This window comes from Bombus impatiens, unplaced genomic scaffold, assembly GCF_000188095.3.
Source record: "Bombus impatiens unplaced genomic scaffold, BIMP_2.2 scf_2222, whole genome shotgun sequence".
NCBI classification, from domain to species: domain Eukaryota; kingdom Metazoa; phylum Arthropoda; class Insecta; order Hymenoptera; family Apidae; genus Bombus; species Bombus impatiens.
The window spans coordinates 1,649,852-1,672,257 of NT_178641.1; the positions used below are offsets into that span (position 1 = coordinate 1,649,852).

The 22,406-nt window shown below is 43.4% G+C and overlaps 1 protein-coding gene across 1 annotated transcript in view; it reads right to left on the reverse strand.

Annotated features, from left to right (window-relative positions):
- LOC100745919 (serine/threonine-protein kinase 17B-like) overlaps positions 1 to 22,406 on the reverse strand; it is a 63,729-nt gene that overhangs the window by 16,139 nt on the left and 25,184 nt on the right. Inside the window, exons 2-3 of the mRNA XM_003494353.4 lie at positions 2,927 to 3,139; positions 2,716 to 2,854 (exon numbers count right to left, since the gene is read on the reverse strand). Of these exons, the coding sequence (XP_003494401.1) occupies positions 2,716 to 2,854; positions 2,927 to 3,139 (352 nt within the window). The remainder of the gene's footprint in view (positions 1 to 2,715; positions 2,855 to 2,926; positions 3,140 to 22,406) is intronic.

Below are 22,406 nucleotides of genomic sequence, written 5' to 3' on the forward strand. Positions count from 1 at the left end.
ATTAATACGACTCGTTTGCCTTGGCTCGCCCATATCGATCACGTCGATAATCGATAAACACGCATTCGTATATCTATGCCTGTGTTTCGTCGCGACGCGTCTCTTCGACGTCCTCTCGCGAAGCTGGTCCCGTATCACGGTGTCACCGTGTGCACGTCGCAAATTGCAAATCGTCGCCACCGCCAAATAAGAAAAATGTGGCTGATCTCGCGCGCGTGTACCGCGCTCCGTGACGCGCACGTAAACCACGCTTATCTATCATCTCCGGGATGCATCGTCTCTCCTCTGACGCTTAGCGTAATTTAAAGCGATTTATTGGCAAAATCGAAAGATTCATCGACGGATAAAACCAGGGTAATTATGCAAATACGAGGCTTCATTTTTATCCACATTATAGAAACTCTCTGTTTCGAGAAGGCTGTGGCGCTCGTACGAGAAACGAGATTCGTCCTCTTTACAACTTTAAATAGTTAAGATACAAAGCCTACGTATTTGAAAAGTTCGTCACGTTTTCACTATTAGCTTCTTTGGAATGATAAAGTGTTCGAACAGATGCCGCGAGTCTCTAAATGTGATAAATTTTACGAGTCGGCTGGTAAAAAGATAATACTGCGAATATTGAATTATACCGCTGTTAGAGAGAACGAGCGATATAACTTTGCATAAATGGAAGCAAGACGCGGACTACTTCAAATATTTCAAAAAAAATGGAAAGACATTTTAATTAAAGAGGACAGAGATCTCGTTCTTTCCTCTGGATATTATTCTCGGGGTGAAAAGGCTAAGAGGAGAGGCGCGTCGAGTTATTTTCGAGTCAAAGTTTCGCGGCGAGACGCGACTCCCTCGTGGCTGGTACAAAAATAATTTCGAGTAGGCAGAAACGTCGTATCGAAGCCAGTTTCGTCGGAATTCCATCGCGGTGATTCCTTCCCGTTCGTGCACGTGTCTCGCCGTTTTGCTTTATGATCTTCTTTTTTCTTTTTTTTTTTTTAAACAAATACACGTTTTGCGATAACAACGCAGCGAGGAAACGCGCGTCTTCTCCTTTCTGCATTCCAACGAAAGCGTCCCCGCTTTCTAGCAAATATTTGAATTCGCGAGAAAGTTACTTTCCGAGACAACAATGCGAATGTGGGGAAACGACGAATTAATGCAACCCTCGTAGTACGCATCGTAGATGTAAATTCCCGATAGTATTCTTACGTTTCCCATAAACAGATCGATTCTATCGCTATAAGAATTAGCCACAGTGCTCATTCGGCAAAAAAGATCATACGCGGCGCAAAAAACACGCTAATAATTAAGCCACGGATTTCTACTTTTCCATTTGTACGAGCATAATTGAAGAAATGATACTTAAATGAAAAGCATATATTATCCTCTAAATATCGTAATAAATACGCTACTATACTGTTTTATATATTTTTGCATACTATATACATAAATTGTGTGCAATTTTGCATCTTCGAAGTTCGCATAAATGGATAAAAATTCGCCGTCTACTAACAATATTAGTTCAATTGTGCAAGAAGATATTAGTGTCGGTAAAATCGATCGACGATCTAGCCACGGATCGATGCCCTCTTTAACGATGCGTAACATCGTCTCGACGTCGCGACGATGCAACAGTTTTCGCGCTCGAATCGAGATTTGGCAAAGCTCGCCCTGTTATACGGATACTTTTACATAACGATTTAGGTCGTTCGCACCGACCAACAGGCCGGGCACGTTGCGTTGCTGAGAAACTGCCAGCACCGTCCTGAAACATCGTCGTTTCGTTGCCAACGAGTTTCTTTTCATCACCGAGTTCGGTCCTCGAGATTAGGCGCGACTCGCAGATCGTACGCTCGCTGTTCTAGTTTTTATCCGTGTCCTTTCATGGTCGTAAAGGTACGCGTGCCAATTCTCTGAGAAGGTTTTTCAACCCGACAGGAAAAATCTAGATAAGACTTATTTGCAGAAACCACAATCTACCAACTCTTATCGGATTCTTCGTTGTTTTTAATGTTCGGTAGATAAGAAACACTCTCGACCGGAATATTTCCTTCTGTCGAGCTTACTATACATGGTATTCCAACTTTGCATTAATTATATTCATATTCTACGGATATAAATAAGAGACGTTATAAGCTACTCGTCGCATTTATGAGAAAACTTTAACAAACACGATTTTATTTAATATCTGGCCGCATGATGCGAACGAAATAACAGCTTTCTAATGAAATAATAATAGAGAATAAAACAAATGAAAAACGTTCGATTTAGTACTAAACAGATATCCCAATACTTACGACCGGCAGTGTAGGTCGTTTCGTTTAAAGCTTCGTTAAAAAGTTAGAACAAAAATAGAAGATACGAAAGAACGGTAGTCTACTCGCCGTTGCTATGCTGCAAGATAAGAGAGTAGATTCGCAATCAATATAATCGCTGAGTGTTAATACTTTCAAAGTGTTTGCCGTTCCTGTCGATAGAGCACTGACGGCGATAAAGAATTGGATCTACGTACAGTACATATTATCCCGTGAAATTTGCTTGAATTTAATTTCATCCGAATGACTCAGTCGACTATATTGATATTCTACTAACTTTATATATTGTTCATACAGTTTCAAACGACATTCTCACAAAGTTCTCAAAGTTTGGCTGGAAAAATCTGAGACACCCTATATAGCGTAACAATTTTCTCGCAAGCATCGAATAAAGTTCGACACTCACCTTAATGTCAAGATGAGCGACGTTCAGGGAATGCAGGAAGGCTATTCCGCCTAAAATTTGCTTCAGTAATCTGGCGACTTGTCGTTCTTCCGGAACTTCGTCTCTGTCCAGAATCATTTGCAATTCACCACCAGGAGCCCTTTGAATCGAAAACAGTACATATATACACACATTCTGGAATTCGGCCTCGAAAATAGAGAATGCAACTTACAATTCCAAAACCAGGACCATCTCCGTGTTCGTTTCGAATACTTCATGCAAGGACACCAGACGAGAACAGTTCGCCGCGGCATCCAGCACCGCGACTTCGTGCAGGGCTTCCGCCCTCAATTCCTGTGCCCGTCTCCTCTTCCTTAGAAATTTCGCTGCCCACTGCCTTCCGCTCGATCTCTCTCGACATCTTCTCACTGCCGCGTATTTGCCTCTGCGAATGGAACGAAAAGCGTTAAAAAAATGTTGTAATATACCAGTATGAGGTTACATCTTTAAAAATGTTCTTAAAAAACATACGCGATGAAATATGAAAACGCAAAAAAAAAAACATGAAACGTAGGATAAACAGTACGCGACTAAAATCTGTTGAACGCAAAATAAATTTCTTTTCCAAGTTTCACTAAACTACCAATATTCTATAAAAATATGCCTTTGCACAGATATCCACGGTCTAATTATCGTGCGTTACATCTTGTACAATGCATTATATATTCAAATACGCGCACGTTATTCAAAGCTAAACCCCACAAATCCATAAAAAATTAATTAGAAACGCGTGTCTACCTCTGTTAAGCGTGACGAACAAAGACGTCACGAGTGAAGTAACGTTGCGCGAGGAAGTTGTACGCGTGAACGCTTTACTTTCGCTCTTTCATCAACGAGCAGATACAAACCCGTTATGCTCGCGCTTTTCTAATTGCGCATAATGTATGGAAATTCTGCGTCTGGCTTCGCGTTCTAATTTTCCACTCGGTAAACGACAAATAATCTATAAATCGCGCGGCTATATTTTCCAACGATACCAGGACGATCGACGATACCCTGTGCATAATGGACGCGTCGAAACGGTGCGCTTGTAATCCGATGATCTAAACAACCTGTAGAAAGCGAAGTTGCGCGGGCAACGCTCTTGACGACCGTCTCTTTCGATTCTCGGCCTCTAGTCCTAAGAACAACGGTGAAAGCATCACCGTTAATCGCACGAGTCTCGTTTCTTTTTGCAACGCCGGGACGTTTTTCCCGGTCCACGAACGACTCGTTTGGGAACGGCCTCGAGATCGAACGAGGCCGATACAACAACGGAATTAGATGGAACGCCGTGTACGTTTCGCCACCATACGTTTCGATGGCTGAATGATATGAAATTTCGTCTTTGTTCGCTTAAAGTATTGGCGATCAATTGCTCGCAGGAAATTGGAAATAAATTTGAAATAAAATGTTCTTCTTCTGTTTGTAAAAAAATCTAATATGCATTAATAAAACTCGTATCGTTAGTGCGTTGCAGTAAAACTTCGTAACTGTTAAATTTCGTAGAATTACTTCGTTACCTGACGAACTCTGTGCCTTTAAATGTTTTTATCTCTAAATTAAAAGCCAGATTATGAAGGGACTCCTAAACTATTATACTATATAGAAAATGTACAAATATTGACATAGACGGTAAAATATATTATTGGTAGGTTTGTAGCAGGTACTATAGAATTGCAGACTGGTACTCTCATAGAAAATGTAATAAAACCTGGTCACAGTTATTATCCTTTCTAATAATTCTTTCCTATTGACTTTGGTAAACATTGCGTACTATTACTGCGGGTTAACCGAAGTGCCCGGGGATATTTATGAGCGATAGCCTAAAGCTACTATTTAGCTACCTCATTTGTACCTGTATTCGACTAATTACCAAATTAGGAGACCCGATAGCAACAAAGCTTTATTATGGCAATTTGTAATCCTTGAATGGTTCAATTGCGGTAATTGAGTTTACACGTTTCGAACGCACAATCTCTCTCGGTTGGCCATCGATAGAATAGAAAATATCCTGGACGCGTGTCATGATTTTTCTGCATAGAGTTGCTCGTTACGAAGGACCCATGAAGCGAATGAATCGAACGACGGACGTCGGTGTAAACGTCGTTAGAGAGCATTGTTACGAGGTCGGTATCCCACAGAGTAAATCAGGGAACGAGACGATGCCCTGCTTGGGTCGTCAACGATCAGGTATTTCTGTTCTGGTATAGTAGATGGAAGCGATATAGGGAGGTCGTAAAATCGGTCAGTGGTTAAACTTTACAACTTTCAATGATCGTAACAATTAATTTCAAAGCTATTGGACGTCATAAGGACCCGTAGGATCTACAGAGCTTCGTTCACAGAACGATGTCAACACAGAATCGTTCCTTCCCTTGCAGTAATGTCTAAAATATATTTCTTACGGTAACCAAACAAAAGTATTCCAACGCTTAGAGAAATCTTTTCTAAGTATATTTTCTTATATGAAACGCTATTATACCGGAGATGTTTGAAACGAGTCTGAAAATATGCAGGAAATTTTTACAAAATACTTGATCGCAGTAGCTTCTCTATATATATGTTCAACACACTTTTTCAACGATTATACTTCAGCTGTAGCTAGATCAATTAATCGCCTTTAGTATTCTAATTTTACGAACATCCCTCGCTACGTCTCGTTCACCTACTGTACACATTGCGGATAGTTCGCGTGAATATTTCCGAGCGAAAAGCACGCTGCACGTCGCTTTAATTATCATCGACGACCATAAAACTGTTAACGAGCGCGTTGACTTTGCAGGGAAAATTTTACGGTGCCGAGGCAGCGTGAGATCATTGATGCAATTATCGGTGGCATTACTCTGGATCGGCTGTAGCTCGCGGAGGAATCGCATCGCCGATAAAAAAATCTCACGATACCTTCGGTGATAAAGTTCGTACACAAAAGTTGTACACAGTTCGCGTGCGCTCGGTTTGAAGATTTTTGTAGCTCGACCGGGTTATCTTCGCGGCTGTTGCGAGTATCGGCGTGGATGCTTTTCACTTGATAAACTGGTTGCGAGATCGACGTCGGCGGACGGTTTGACTCGCGTCTTGGTACCTCTCTCTCGTTGATCAAGCGGCCAGCTCGCTTTCCGACGAGTGAGAACCACGGCTTGTCTAGGTATGTAGGTTGGCAAATGCCAATAGTTGTCGACGATCGTGGTCAGACTCCACCGAACGGGCCTCTTATCTACGTTCTAATTACAGGCTGTTACACTGCCAGATCTATCTGACGTTAACGTCTGAACAAAGGGAAAAGAGAGGAACGCATTTAATGCAGTTCGTCTTCGATCTTTTGGAACTTTATATCGTCCCCTTTACGCCAAAGTCACGAGCGTGTAGATTTTCATTGCTTCGAAGGAAACGAAAGATTAGAAAGACTAACGAAAAGAGAACGCTTGAACCGATCGCTTCGACGAAGGCGTAACAAGATTGTGCGCTTTAGAAAGGAAAGGCAATCGTTTCCAGAGAATAGAAGATTGCGATAATTGGAGGTTATTTGAACTTTCATTTACCCGAGGGTTCTAATTTTCCAGCTAGACCCGGCAGCAGCATCGGACATCGCTATAATTACAGCGTCGCAATCGCTGTCGCCGTAATATCGGATTTACAGTTGCGCCATTAGGTGGCAAGAGATTGCGAGCATTGTTTCCAGGATATCTCCAGTTCGATACAATGAAATCGCTTCGCAGATTTCCCCGTTCCTAATAAAGCAACTAACCCTTCCACAACAGTGATACGGCCGATATAGCGAGCAAAATAAACCTCCGATGTCGTTCTTTCGATCGTACGGACTAAACTATGAAGCATATAAATCTGCAATCGCGTAACGTATTCATAAAATGTTCCAAAGATGTAAAATCCGTAAAAGTTTTCAAGATTAATGGTAAAACAGGTCCAATAGGATTGGTGCGCATAGTCCTCTGTTTTTGAGAAATTAATCGAGAAATTACGTTCTCGGTGCGGTAACTTTTTATGCTTTAAATGTTTTTATTACAATTTCCACCTGAAACGTATATATTTGTGTGATATATACATGTAATATCAATACATATTATTACACAACATTTAATATACAATATGTAAAAATATGTGGTACTAATACAATAAGCAAAAATAATCAAAAATGTGTTAAAGTAAATTGTGAAAATTTAGTACCAAAAGAATTTATAAAGTAAAATACAAAGAAAACTTGTTGATTTTCGAAAACAAAGGACCTGGCACTCAAGTCCTTTCGAGTCCGTTTTACCATCGACCTAAAACATCGAACGCGGATACAATCGACTTATTCGAGATTTCGCGTTTCTCGCCATCTCTTTGTAGGTGTTCAAATACTTTCGTAAAGTTCGCAGAATATATGTATGCAGGATCAAACGACTGAAAGAGATAAACAGGGGCCACAGTCGGAACATAACGTGGCGAAGCTTTCGTTCGGGTCACCGGGTGAAACGCGATGGCGAACGAAGGTAAAGAGCCTAACGTGGATTTACGTAATGCACGTAAACGCTAGGAAACAAGTTCAGAAGTCGAGGAAGTGAACGCAGACCGAGTGTGCGCGCCGTGGCTGCATTGCTATGCACGTGATCTCGATTTCCCTGGTCGAGCCCAGGTCGAACTCCCACGCTCCATTGTTAGCGCTCGCGTATGCACGATTCTCGTAAAGATCGCGCCTTCTTCCAACAAATCGCATCTACCTTCGGGTCTAATTTGTCTTGGAAATGCGATGCATCGAGGCTGTTGCTCAACGCTCGCGCGATATTTCTTCCACGAAACGGCCAACTGTACAAAGTGTCCCCGTGTTTCTCTGTTCAAACTCCGTCAGCGTGTTCATCGCTGAACGAGAACACGTGGGACACCCTGTATAATCTCGCGTCTTAATCTCAACTCGATGGAATCGAGCAACGTGTCTTCAAGTTTTGCGCAACACCGTGCCACGTTCTTCTCGTCGGAGTCGCTCGAATAAACCTGGCAAATTACACGAACCAAGATATTTGCTCGTGTTAGGATGACGGGCAAGTCTCGGGGAACGGCGTCAAGCGGAGAGCAAGAAATCGAAATTGTATTTTTCGTCCCGTCGAGGTAGCACCTGCGAGAACGGCCGCGCCGCGTTCGTTACGCCGGTGAACAAATTCCCCGTAATAGCGAGGAGGCAGCTGCGAGCTGCAGCCAACAGGTGGTGCGATAAATCGAGGCCGAAATTTTATTCACGACCGTTACAGAGAAGCTCGTTTCTAACTTAACGAACGAACGTGCACTCGTTCTCCAGGAAGAACTGCAGTTGTGATTAATGTGTCTGGATCGTGGATCTCCATGAATCTAATTGGGATGGTCGTGTCGTACATGATACGATGTGTTCTTATGCATCGACTCACGATTCCAACATTTATCAATAATATTTTTTCATGTCCACGTATCGTATGTGCCACGTGAAATATTTCAGATTTGAAACCAATTTGGAAATATAGTGTGTGTGTGTATATATATATACTTTAAGAGAGAAATTACAAGATAAGAAGGTTTCGCCTAAATTGATAAGAGATTATTGCAAGTAATACAAGCAACGATATTTCGAATCTGTGAGCTCATCGGCAGATTGCAAAGCTTAATTTCGACACGCTCTGGCTAAATATTGAAAGAGATAATTGAAATAAAAAGCGTTCGGTTATTTATTACCTCGGTTGGATATTCCAAAGCATCTATCAACTAGAAAACTTGACTAAGAAACACGCGTATATCGATTAACGTTTTCTAGTTTCGATAAAACCGTCTCTGACCAAGTAAACGTTGTAGTCGTGAAATGTGATGAATTTTAAGTAGCTTGAATCCGAGTTCGATCGGAGCGCATGCCAGCCGAAGAAAACGAGGTTGGTTCGAAGTCTCTAACGAGGAGCCGCGGTCGGATTTCTCCGTGAAAATACAAAGTGCCGCTTGCCAACTCGTTGGAGGTTAATTACGTGGGCGCATTAAGTCCTGACCTTGAAAGGTATCGTGACAGAAACTCGACTTTCGTCTAAGCGAACGCGGAATCGCGCGAGCGTGACTGTCGTCGACAAGACCGAAGTCGACACACTTGCTGGACCACGTACATATTCGCCATTGGCGTAGTACGAATTTACCGATTCATTAAATCAGAGCTACCGAACATACGTCGTTTATGTTAAGTTTAAAAATACTTGCTTCGCATACATATATATGCAAAAGCGTTTCCATCAAAAGCTAAGCTAAACCGTACTAGGTCTTATACTACGATAATAACGTAAATATTTTTAAACTCGGCGTAGCATAATTTATGCTTATGCTTTCGGCTGGATCCGCGGTTTTATCGATTTCACGCAACGTTTTTAGAAAAGACGACGAACTACCATAAGCACGCAAGAGACTAAATTCACGTTTCGAGGAGTGGAATTTCTGCGTTCGATGAAAGGAGAGGACCTTCTATGGTAGCGGTGGAAGAAAACAAGCCTGATCAACGGGTTCCAACGAGAAATCACGGGATCTAGACGTTGCCGGCCTGGCGCTTCGGATTTCTCCGCGGAAATGTAAAATAGCTGGTTCGAGGTAGTTGATGCGTGCACGGGCGTCTCACGAGCCAACGTTCGGAACTGTTACGCCGGAAATTAAAAAATTATATGTTTATCTTGTAACATGTATTCGCTATCTTTCAAAAGTATCTGGATAATTACGCGTTTTCGACGAGATGTATTTCAATTATAAAATTACTGATAAATTGAACCGCGATGATTAAACTGCGGATGTGTTTATGAAAATTCATATTCCGAATATAATTAAACACACGATATCTCAATAATCTTCGCCGCTCACATATTATAACAAGTATTTTACTATGAATATATTTTACTACGAACTATTTCACTATGTACAATACATTTTTCCATATTATGGACATCCAGTATACCTTTGCGTATTTCAGATTTCCTATAAACGTTCGTTGACAAATTTTCAAACGAAACGCCGCGTGAAAGTCGCGTTTCCGAGATAATCCTCGAGGCTGCGGCGCGATAAAATATCGACTTCGCGTTCTCGTGTTTCCTAAACGTTTCTACGTATTCGAGTTTCATTGCGCAACGATCGTTAATCCCTTAACCCGTTTCTGACGCACCGCGTGCGTTTCCCAGGAAACACCGTCAAAAACTTTGTAAACGACTTCTCTGTATAACATTAACAGTGCAAGAAATCGATGTGCAATTACGTACGTCGCGTTTGTTAAATTTATCGCAATTTCCCGCGATTTTTACTGCAAATTGGTAGCCTGTGTGAGAAAGGAAGGCAAATGTTCCCGGGGTGCGACGTTTTTTGTGGCGTTAAGGTCGTTAGAGGATAAACGGGAGATTTGCTGCAGCAGCCAGATAGCAAGAAGCCCTCTACGCGGAGGTCTAGTCGCGAGGAGCGCGTTAAATCGACGCGCTCGCAATCCTATGACTACGTTCCGAGAAGAAAACGAAAGAACGGAACATCTCGAACCATGCAATTGCCGCGAAGACGAGGATGAAGCTAGAAGGCGAGACGTAGCGGGATAATTTGGCGAAGCTGAAGGTTCGTGAACGCGTTATCCGGCGATGCAAGGCTCTACGACTCTCAAGGAACAAAATTAATTAGCAATTTGTAACAAATAAAATTGCACCTGGAAACGGTAATTGCAAAACGTTTACCGCGTTATCTTTATATAGCTGCGATATTGGCAAGCAACGGTTCGAATTTACGAGCTCCTTGAACCACGGATAACGTCAAAGTTGTAACTCGAGGCGTCACGAAAGTATACCAAGCAGGAAACTGGACCGTTCCACTGTCGTGCTTCTCTGGTTAAAGAAACTCCTGGACATTTCCTGCTCTTCGATCTCCGCGGCCGGTACTGTACATGGAAACGATATACGAGTAGTGCGATCCTAAAATCAGTGGTTAGCTAAAGCTTGTACGTTTCGAGTGTCGAATTTAATGTAAATATGAAATTAGTAGAAGCTTACGAAAGTTATTTGCAAAATTTCTAACCTCTCGAATCTCTTTCTTGGAACGCAGAGACGCAGAAACTGAAAATTGCGTAAGTAGTTATCGTCGATAGTCTAGCAGCTAACTTTCAAATAATTAAGACGTCGCAGCATACATATATGCCGAGACATTTCAGTAGCAAGCAAACGTGTTAATACAAAAGAGAATGATCGTTCGTTTCTACAGCGTTCGCGAGTCTATTATTATTTACAAGTACAAAGTATTATTATCCGCACGGTGATGAAAACGCAAACTAAAATTTATTGCATATTTCTCGGTCCAAGAGACGATCGCGTCTCATTTGATCGCTGCAGGATCCGTGGGAATATCAAGGAATAGTTTGCTCGCGGTTTCGTGATCAACCTTAATATTTAAGAACGCAACAATACTTTCACTATGTTTGTTTCTCTTAAATAGCGCCAGCTACGTTATTATTTTTCCAGCGAGTCTCTGGTATCTGTGCGGGACTTAAAGCGTACTTAGGACCTCGCTCGATCATCCGACCGTGTCCCATGTTGAAGAGGCGCGAAACGATAGCTTCGCGATTCGCTTTTACATCTCGTTTCTTTGAACCTTCGGTTTCAGGGATGAACCAGTTACCCGGCATCGAGTCTCGCAAATTTGTTCACAACGTGGAATAAAGTTCTAACCGAGGCTGAACGCGGTAGTGCCGCGAACTCCATAGAAAGTATACACTTTCACCGTAATGGTATCTCCATCCAGTGCTGGATTTGTACGAGACGCGACGAGGAGCTGTTCGAAGCTTTTGCACGATGATCGAGACAGAGAAAAGCATCGAGAGCTTGAGGCTGCGACCTCTTCGTGGCATACGTTTTCGCTTGTATGTTCCATACGCTCTTAAGCAACGAACGACTTGCTTCCATAAATTCGTGCGATGTGGATGTCGCTTTTTCTGTGCGTTTCAGATCACGGAACAAATCCGTGTAACTTCTGAACGATAAAAGAAACGTTATTTTTCATACTTTCCACCCGTAGTTTTCGCATTTAAAAACGCGAAAAGAAACAAACTTTCCCTTCGGATTGGAGTGACCGAGTCGAAGGTCTGGCATGACCTAAAATACGACGACTTGGCGTCGAGTGTCTGACGAGTGAGCACATCGTAAGTCGGATATTACAACGTTTCGGTGGTCGTGCTCTCCTAAATTGGATGTCTGTTGTTTCTTCCCACGACCAGGGATCAACCGCAAAGTTCGAAACGGCGTGTTACTTAAAGCTACCGAGCATAGACACATTAAAACTATATACGTAGCCTGGTGTAAGATCAATGACCCAGGGTCAAGAGGAGAGGTAGGGGAGTCGAGCAAAGCGTTAAGTGCTCGTTGCCCTCTGGTGTAGAGCGGCGGACCAGGAAATCGGTGCTAACACCGGGATCAGAGTCTACGTCGTGCAACACAACCTTGTGTGTATCCATCGTCCTTTAAGGCATCCATTAGCTTCCTAACTACTAAACACACCGGTCAGTCCGACGACCTCGTGCTCCTACCCACCATCCGGTCTACGAAGTACCTTCTTCCACCTCTTCCCTTGAGGAGCTTGTGCCTTTTTATTTTCCTTACTCTTCCATCTTCGTCCACCGCTTCTACCGTTTTCTCCTTCCCCTTCGTCTCCCTCTCCTCTGCCTCTCCTTCTACCATCCTCTCCTTGTCCCGATACCGACGTTCGAGGGTCATCGACATCCGCGACTGGAGACATTGTACGCAACGTCGTTGCTCGGCTATCGCGGTTACGAGCTTGGCCACGCACCTTGCGCTAACGGTCGACATCCTTCGTACCTCGCGCCTCTTTCATCTATGTAAGTAGCCCTTTCGATGGTTCAGAGGTTGGAAAGCTACAGAAAGGGTAGATTTATTTGGTGCGAGAAGCGTTCAGCTCGGATATGGTCGGCTGCTGTGCAGGTCGAAATTAATTTCCATCGGACGCTAACGATGTGATGTTGCAGACGATAAGTGGCTTGTAAAATTCTACTAAAGATCGTTGACGGAAGGATACAGCAAGCTGAACGCAAACAATGGCTCAGAGTAGACATACGACTGATGTGGTAACAGGGTTTGGTGTTTGGCGCGCGCAGTGTAATCGCGAGGAGTAAACAGAAATATCGCAAAGTAAAATACGTTGCAGTGCCTCTTAATTTCGTATTTGACGATCGAGAAGCTCGTGATGAGAAAGCACAGAAAGTGCAGATAGAAAAAAACGTTCCAGTGCCCCTGAGAGGAGAAGGTTGCGCAACGTTGTGTAATCGGCCTAACGAGCTGCGAACGCAACTGGAACGAATTTCACCGCATTGGTAACGATGCAACGCTGGCCCGTTGCAGTAGTTGCACAATGGATTTGCATTCGAGAGAGAACCGATGCAGAGCCGGCGATCGTAGACGACGCGGTCGGTCTGCCTACCTATCTGCTAATTTCCTTAATTGCCAGCAGAGTCGAGTGTAATTAACGACGACCGGGGGCAACGAGTCGCTCTGGTTTCCGTACCACGGGGCCCTGTAATGAGATAAACTTAACCATCGGATGGCATCGAGATCGTTCAGTCCAGAATTAAGCGGTTCGCGTGAAACCAACTGCCTTACCAACTCTATACGCTATAACGGAGAGGTTCTTAACCTTTTGTTTACCACCGATTTCCTATAAATAACTCTTTATTGTCTCGGACCCGCGAGACTTAACTCGCAACTTCCATCCGTAACGTGTTAAATATATGCGTTTGGAACTCTCATCGACAACCTCCGAATTTCAATAGAAGCGAGTCGCTATAAATAGGCGAATACGCGTATTAAATATCTTTTATTCGAATAAAAAAATAATAACTTGCGTGCGTGATGACTTCCGTCCCCCGGGGGCCCACAGATCACAGATTATAATGTGGACTATATAACATATACTATGGATTATAACATAAAATAAATGAGAAATTTTTCACTGGTATTGACTTGGCAATTAAATGATTGCGGATTTTGTCATCAGGTGGTATTGACAAAATCCGCAATCACTTAGTTGTCAAGCCAATACTACAATTGTTAGATCAAAGAGAGAAAGTCCGCAGGATCTAGCAACAGTTCGATATGAAAATCATAGGAGCAAACGCGATAAATACATTTTTGTGGATTTCCTGATGTTGATGGAGCTAGAAGGAAGCAATCATCGAAGAAGCGAGAATTTAGTTCGGCGAGAGTACAAACGCGGGGTAACAGAAACGCATTATTGCGCGAGTCAAGCGGACACGTTCGCAGTCTTCCCGTCGATTGTCGCTCGTTAACGCCATTGTGCTGGTGGACTTGGACGCACAGCGGGTACACGCGTTACGCAATACACGCACTTGATACGGCTTGCGGCTGTCCAGGATGAACCGAGAAAAATACGGTGAATATCGTGTCGCGAGTCTGCCGCTGCCATTTAAGCGTCGCCGGCTAATCGACTAAACTTCGCTGAGAAGCGAAACTTCCAACGCAATCGTCCGGACTTATAATCGAGTAATCGTGTCTGCGTCGTGAATTGACCAAGATCTGAATAAATCTTTTTAATCCCTTGACGCCAATCACTGTGACGGAGAAACTTTACCTGGAGCCAAAATTTGGAGTAACAATGGAGCTTCCGAGAGTCCATCTGCCGATCGACTTCGGCTCTCGTAGAATTATAAATTTCAGATCATCCAGATACAGAATTTGCATTCGACGTTCCGAGAAAAACATTCTCATTCTCATAAAATGATGTATCATAAAGAAACACTTATAAATTGTAAAAGTAGGGCAAATTTCAGCAAATATCCTTCGTTATTGTCGTGCTTCTGAGCGTTTTAATTTGCGCGATTGATCAGTGTGGTTTCTAAGCGACTCAATGTTCATAGTTGACACAGGAATGACAAACGCTTGTTTTTCTTTTTGCGAATTATAATCCTCGGTCTCGGGTCTGTTGCAGTTCCTGATTCTTCGCAAATGTCGCGAGAGAAGAAAGTAGCAGCAGGACGAGCTCTTAAACAGTCGTTTGAATTCCATGCCTCGTTCGCAGTGGTACGAAAAGGAATTCAGCTGCGGTAATGTCACGGGAGCAGGTTTTGGAATCTTGCTGGCAAAAATGTATTTTTCTGCTTGTTGCTTCCATGCTAGAACACTTTTATCATTTTTACGGGATCGACTGCATTCCCGCAAACCGCTTCGAATCGTTTCATTCGAAACCTTCTGTGGTCGACCGCCGCAGAAATTTTTCTTTCTCTGCCTGCAGGATGATTATTACTGTGACACAAGATGATTCTCGGTTCTACGAAGGATCATATATACATATATATCTCGAACGAAGCTGTAATAATTTGTCATGCCACGAAAACAATATAATTCGATCGCAATTCAACGTGTTTCCTTCGTCGCTATCGATATTGAATATCATACAAAACGTTTCTGTGGACCATATGCTTCGACTCTCGCAATATACGTACATGCATATTCCAACAATTTAATTTTTAACCTTTCGACAATGTCGAGAGTGCGTCGAAAGGTCATCGAGCATCTCGCAATTATATGGTCGACAGCAGTCAAAAGCCTGTTGACCAAATACCACGATCGTCTACCTTCTCTCGGAGAGTTTGTTCAGACGAGCAACATTTTTATCGGGCAACGAGCACGATGAAACTTTCACGCGAATCGTTCACCGGTGTTTATTCCATTGCCCGCCGAAGAACGAACGGAATGATATTTAACCTCCTCCGAGAACGGTTACAAAACGACCCGTTCCAGTTTCCTCCGGCTCCGTTTTCCTCTTTTTCTCCTCGTTCGTTGCTCTCGTAGCCATTAACCAACGGCTCAGCGAGTTTTCGCGCGATTCCTGTCTCTTGACTAGTTCGTTTCATCTCCAACGAGAAGGATAATTATACGCTGCTTCGAAAGAGACTAGGCGAATTCTAATATCGCGATTAAATGGGTCATAACGAAAACCTACTCTTTTCTCCAATTTTTCAATCCTTTAAATTACATCATCGATCCACAGATCCTCGGAAACGATGTTACTTTAATCGATTCGTGCGATATTGTTTTACAACGTCTTAACGATTTTTACGCAGAAATCGAGGCTGTGGCACACGCCGTGACCTACGCTGTTATTTTTAGAAGCCTGATCTCGACAGGATTAATAATCGAATCAGATTAGCGCAGAGAGATTTTAATGCGCGGTACCCAGCCGTCGACCGGTTGGTCGATTTTGGTTCGATCGGCCCCTGGGTCCCTTCCTTCTCCCATCGACATCGATTTTTGCTCTTTTCAAACCGGGTCAGCAAACTGTGGCGACCGACGAAGGACGTCAAGGGAGTCCGTCTCCCCTCTTTGCCCGAGGCTTCCTCCTTTTCGTCCACGTACGTTCGCCAAACGCCTCGTGCGTCTCCCTCCGGTTAGTTTTTTTCCTCGTGAAATTTAGAAGTCGACGCCCGTCCCTTCGTTCGTTCGTGACGAGCATTAATCCCGACAACGACCAAAGTATCCTCTTATTGGCGTTTTGCGGCGTTCCGTGGCTAAATCGGGACCCCCGAAGAAACCGATACTCCATACCAACGGATTTCTCGATCCCCTATCTCTCGTGATTTCTTTCAACGTTCCACCGTACAACCTTCCCTTTCTTCCTCCTCGGTCCCTCTTATCTCCTCTACTTTCTTATTATTTTTTTCTTTCTTTACAGTTTCACGAAATCTATTAGAATGGTAACTAAGTGATTGCGGATTTTGTCATTAGGTGATATTGAGAAAATCTGCAATCACATACTTGCCAACCCAATATAACGGCGAATCTATCGAGCGAGATGCAAGTCTCGCGGAAGGTACGGTAGTTGCGCTTCGATGCAACGATGCTCGATCGAGATACAGGGGAGGGAACGTCAGCTTTATTTTCGCAAGGCATCAAAGTAGACTCGGTTTATTTGCGATCGTCGATGGGAGGTTTTGAAGGGTACCAAACTGGTCGGTGCGCACCAGCCATACTTCAACGATCGACAGCAGGAAGTCGCCGTGCGGTCGAGATGAACGATCGTCGGATCGACCGGTCCATCTCTCCTTCTTTTCCTTCTTTCTCTTTTCCCTTTCGTGATACCTACTTTTCTAGCAGATAGGTCCGTGATATTTGTTCGTTTCTATCTGTATGCGGATGTTCGTCACCACCGACGCTCGGATATTTACAGAAAGTGGGATTCTCCGAGTTGGCTTTTAGACGCACTAATTAGAACTAGAACGATACGTCTTGAAAGAATGTTTCTTTCGTATCGCTACTGCGTCAAAAACGAAACGTACTATTATATAGCGCTGGTTGTCGACGCGCACGATGCCATCGACTAACAGTTATCGGCCATGTTAGTCACAGTTAGAGGGAGAATTTCCATAAACGTCGTCGCTATCGATGGCTACTGTCGATGAATCATAATTAGCCGAGGAAGATGTTGCGTTAAATCAAGGTGTGTCGTGTGTCTCTCCTGTATGAAAACCAAATCAAGTCGCGTGAGTCAGGCACGAGCAAGTACAATACTTTTGTACCACGCGTCCTGGACAACGGTTTACAATGTGCGATGACCGACGCGAAACGTGGGCGACCAAAGGTATCGTCTTGCCAAAAGATCTTTGCCCTCGCTTTGTACCGTTCGAGTTTCGTTTAGGACGATAAGGTTTGTTGACCCCGAATTTTCACGGTGTACGAAAATACTTTTCTTTCGTGCCAAACGATAGACCGCGGATATTTCTAGGAATTCGCGTTTTCGCTTTTTACGAACACGAGAGGAAACATTTTCTTTCGCGTTGCGCCAAGAAAGGTTGAATAATTTCTACGGATTGTTTTCGAAACGCAAAGACACACGGTCACAGCGAGATATCATTGCCAGAAATCGGTGACTAATAACATAAATTAGCACTCACGAAAATTTCGTCGCAGCGAAGAACGACAAGACGAAAGAAGGGAAAAGGGAAAAGCTCGCCTGTAACCTTTCGCTCGTTGCTATGTATGTAGAAAGATAATCGTGAAGCAATCTCCCGAGTGACGCCTTACGCGTAACGATAACGAATTATCAGTGTCGACTAATCGTAGGTATACTTCGTCACAATGAGGATCCCTGTTACCGGTATCTCCGGTAAATACGTCCGAGCGATACGTACCTGCAACAAACACGAAAAACTTGTCGTTAGTTCAGCCGTGGGTAATTCTGCTGAAAAATATGATATATGCTACCGTTCATAAGTACATATTTGGACACTTGATACAATTTCTGTCTGTTTAACGTTGAAATCCTAAATCAATTGAAATATCTGTTTCTAACAAGCCTAGCAGAGTATAGTATAGTGGAGAAACGTTCTACGATCATGGCTTTAAAAATATAGACAGTGGCGTATACGTAACATCGAACCAGCAATTTTTTAAACGTCTATATTGCTCCAACATAGAAAATAATGGTAATTATAGATTCTCCTGTTTGTCTCGTTCGGTACATTCCTCTGTTAACGATTCTAGGGTTAAGGTTTGGTGCATCGAACTCGCTCGTATGCAAATTAGCCGGCAGGAGAAGAGAGAATCGAGCGTTGTTGCTCTCTGGTTCTTCGGTTCGGATTCGAGGAGCTGGAACCTGGGCCGAGGAGGAGACACGATCGAGCATTCTCGTGCACAGGAGGAACGCGTTCACGCGAGAAGAGAACGCCGGTTATCCTCGACACGTTACGCCGTATACGTGTAGGAAGGAGCTATCGAAAATCTCAAATCCCACTAACCTCGTTGGCGAGCTACCAAGGCGATGGTGCACACGCCTTCGGTACGGATTTCTTTACGGCCTGCTGGGAATTTATTTCTTCTTTACGTGCGACGGATATATATTCGCGATAGCAGCCACCGCAGGTAGCCGTACGTAAGAGAAACGCGAATCGCGAAACAACGCCGAGAACCGTGTGCTTCGACTGTCTCTTCGCATCGAAACGCTTCCTTACAAAACGCTTCCACGACCGAGCCACCGCGCCGATTCCTCTTCCACGTTGATAACTTTTTCTTTCGCTGCGTATATCGCACAAGAGGTTTTTAATTCGCGATTTCGCGGCTAATAAAGTGCACGCGTGTTCCTTCGCCCACGGAAGAAAAACGAAAGCGTATCGATGCTGCGATCGATGGACGCGCGAATCGCATCTATCCGATCGTTTCCAGACCTCTGATCGATTCGTGAACCAATCACGATTCGTGTCTCGCTTGTTACGTTCGATTTTACGAGACCAGCGTTTATCGTCTCGAATCTAGCATATTCGAGTATTGGAAACCGATATTTTCCCATCGGACCGAGTTTCTTTTATATCGAATTATATTACAACTCGTTATATTTTTCGTACTCCGATATGAGTAGGTTACAAAACGCATTCTTCGAGGCATATATGTTTCAAACGTAGCTGGAGATTTACTTTTCTACGAGCTGGAACGATTTTGAATTTAGAGAATAGCGACGGAACGAATGGTGATATTAAAAGATAAGGATCGGTCTAGGTAATAGTTTCTCGATAGCGCGTTTTCGATATCGACTATACGACTAATAGAGCAATTATCTCGGTGTAAGATTAGAAATCATTACAAATGTTCGTCACTTTTTGCTTAATCTGGGTAACGTGTAAATACAGGTAATACGATACCATATTACCCATTTATTCTACTAGGAATAACTCGAAAAGCACATCGGGTGAAATTAACTGGTTTTCATATCCAGCCGACGTGAAACTTGGAATCGCTGGAAGAAGGGGCATCGATCGCGGAATAGTCGGAGCAATCGGCCGCGTTAAACGGATGCTAGAAACTCGGCCGTGTGACGTAACGTCGCTTTGCAGAGAGACTAACGATTATTACCTTCCCCCTTGAGTTGCCGGTCTTCGTCGTTGCCAGCGAAAGCCGGCGACCACGTGAAACTGTGACAAGTACTAAAGCGTGTCGCAATTACCTTAGAGACGATACTTCAACGAGGATCCGCTACTCGCTTTTGTATCGCGCGTACTTTACGATTTTCTTCGTTCTTCTAAACACGAATGCGGCCGTATTCGAGGCACGTACGTTACCGGACCGGAGCATGACAAATATGTAACGCGCTCTTGTTCAAACTGTCTGGAGGATCCGTTCTAAGTTTCTAAGGCTATGGTTAAAGTGATTGCCTGTGGTCTCACGAATTGTCGTCCTCGACGATCAGACGTCTAAAGAACGACGTAACTAACTCGTGATTTACATACGTTCGCTAACATCTTCTTACAGTTTTTCCTTAATTTTCTAATCTCGTTGCATAGGTACGCGATTCATTCTCAACACGCAAATGATTTATCGCAAGAGCATAACGTCGAATCACGGTAGATTCTAAAATGAACCGAAGATACGTCGTTTGTAAACCTATCACTGTTTTGTACCATTCGATGAAAAATCTGGTTGGTTGAAGCGGGGCCAAATGACCAAAGTCTACCGTATTCGATGATGGCGTTCGATCGTGTTCGTCAGAAGGTTAGTTAACTTCTCGAGGAAGGTTTTTCGAGGAGCAGATCTTTTTCGAGGAATTCGCGTGGATTTCGAGCGTCCCCGTGACGAAAGGTACGCGTTCGATCAGCTGAATTCATTAAGAGTCAGCACGCTGCTCGATATAAGAGAAGTATATACGTCTTAAGCGAATACGCCGGAGAACCGGTTATCAATTACCACCGATTCGAGGCCGTTGGCAAAACAATCAGCAAAAATTCAGACCTCGGTGGTCACGCGTCGAAACGCGACTTAATCGCGGCGAAACTCTACGACGATTCGCGGATATTTACTGTCATTCGTTGCGCGCAATTAGCATCTTAAATGGAATACATCTACATCTCGAACGATGTAAGCAACGAGTTCTATATTTATTTTTTATATTTACGAACCGCTCACTTCACCAAAACGTTCGAATCTTCGACAACCTGAACGTCTTAAACATGTAACGCTTAAACACAAATACAATCGTTGCAAGTGCGAATGCATATTTCGTTTGTTTTAATTACTCGTCTTTTCATAAATTCAGAACGAATTAAATTACGTGTAGATAATTTTATATCTCGCAAACGATACGTCGTATTCGCGTCGACGGTGATTGATTTTACTATTGCGACAGTATTACATCGTTCTATTGGTAAATAAAGAAAAATTTATTACGTTAGGGATCTTCGAATATAAAATCTGTATCTTTCTGCCCTTCCGATAAATTCGTTTTTAAATATCAGAGCTGTTTCTCTACTTTTTGGAAAATAGCAGGAATACTACGTATCGTTTAAATCGATTTCTATATTTCACTTACGCGTACACGTCTATACCGCTCGAACAGAGGAGAACGAATAACAGAGTTGTAACAACGACCCTCGACTGTCGTGGCACGATACCATAACAATAATCCGCGCATGACAACAAGTGTCGCGATTACACTAATTCCGTGTCTGTTTCAACACTCCTCAACGGTTCCTTTTTTTCTAAGAATCGTATCGTTTCTTTGTTTTTCTTCGCGATATCACGCAGCGTGAAATAAAATTAACCGCAGGCGAGATACATACCTGCGCGGAAATATCATCGCGATAACACTCGTTATGCTTGTTGCGCTCCACTGCTCTTTTTTACCTTTCCTGTTTTTCGTTTTTCGATGGTTGGAATCGCGACGTGAGAAGTGGCTTTTTCACACGGTCTCGTTGGGCGGCAGCGATCGATGGGAAACGAGGATGAAAAGTAAATCGCAGTATATCGGAGCTGCAGTTAGCTTATCCCCTTCAAGGATGTTCTATTCTTGGAAGCTGCATCTATTAACCGTTAGTCGTTATGGCTTCTTTCCTGATGAATCCGCCATATTTAGCCGCGTTCTCCGCATTGCTATTTCAATTTATCGCTATTGGCTTGACTTTGATTACCTTCCGATACTCCTCGACTTTTCTTTTACACGTCATCTAATATTATAATTCGTCGTACTTGTGAACGTAAACGACGCGTTTCTCTTTCGCGATTGAATCGCGGCCGCGTGTGACTTTGCGACGAAAAAGAAGTTTCGCGATGAAAAAATGTACGATGAGAAGTTGTTAGCCATCGTCGTAACGACAGAATTGTAAAAGTTTTCCCAGAGCGCGAATAAAAATACATCTTCGTATCGCGTTGGCGAAAGTTAAATGTTCCAAATAAATGATACGCAAACAGACATAATAAATAAAGACAGGAATCTTCGAGGAAGCAGACAATAAAGTGGCAAGGTTATTAGCGTAAGTAGAAGTAAACCATTCGCGGGATGCTTAATGAGTTTCTCCACTCAGCTATTAACTCGAGACACCGACGTGGCCATGATTTATAGCCGTGGTGAAAAATCGAGAGAAACGTATCTGGTTTTGTCGGCGAGACGCGTAGGCGTCTGTATTTCGGTTAAGAGGAAGCGAACAGCCTGCCAACCGAAAAAACAGGACCAACGACAAACCCGATCGTGTGTCTCGTTCTCCATGAATTTATAATGCTTCGTTTAATTGCGAGCTGGAGAATGGATGTCCTCGAGCCGAGCGAACGAAGAAAGAAAAACAAAAAATAGTGGAAATTCGACGGCTATTTGACGGAACGAGATAGTTGGACGAGACGCGAGTTTCGATGCGGTAAAGGGATCGCATCCGGGGCAAG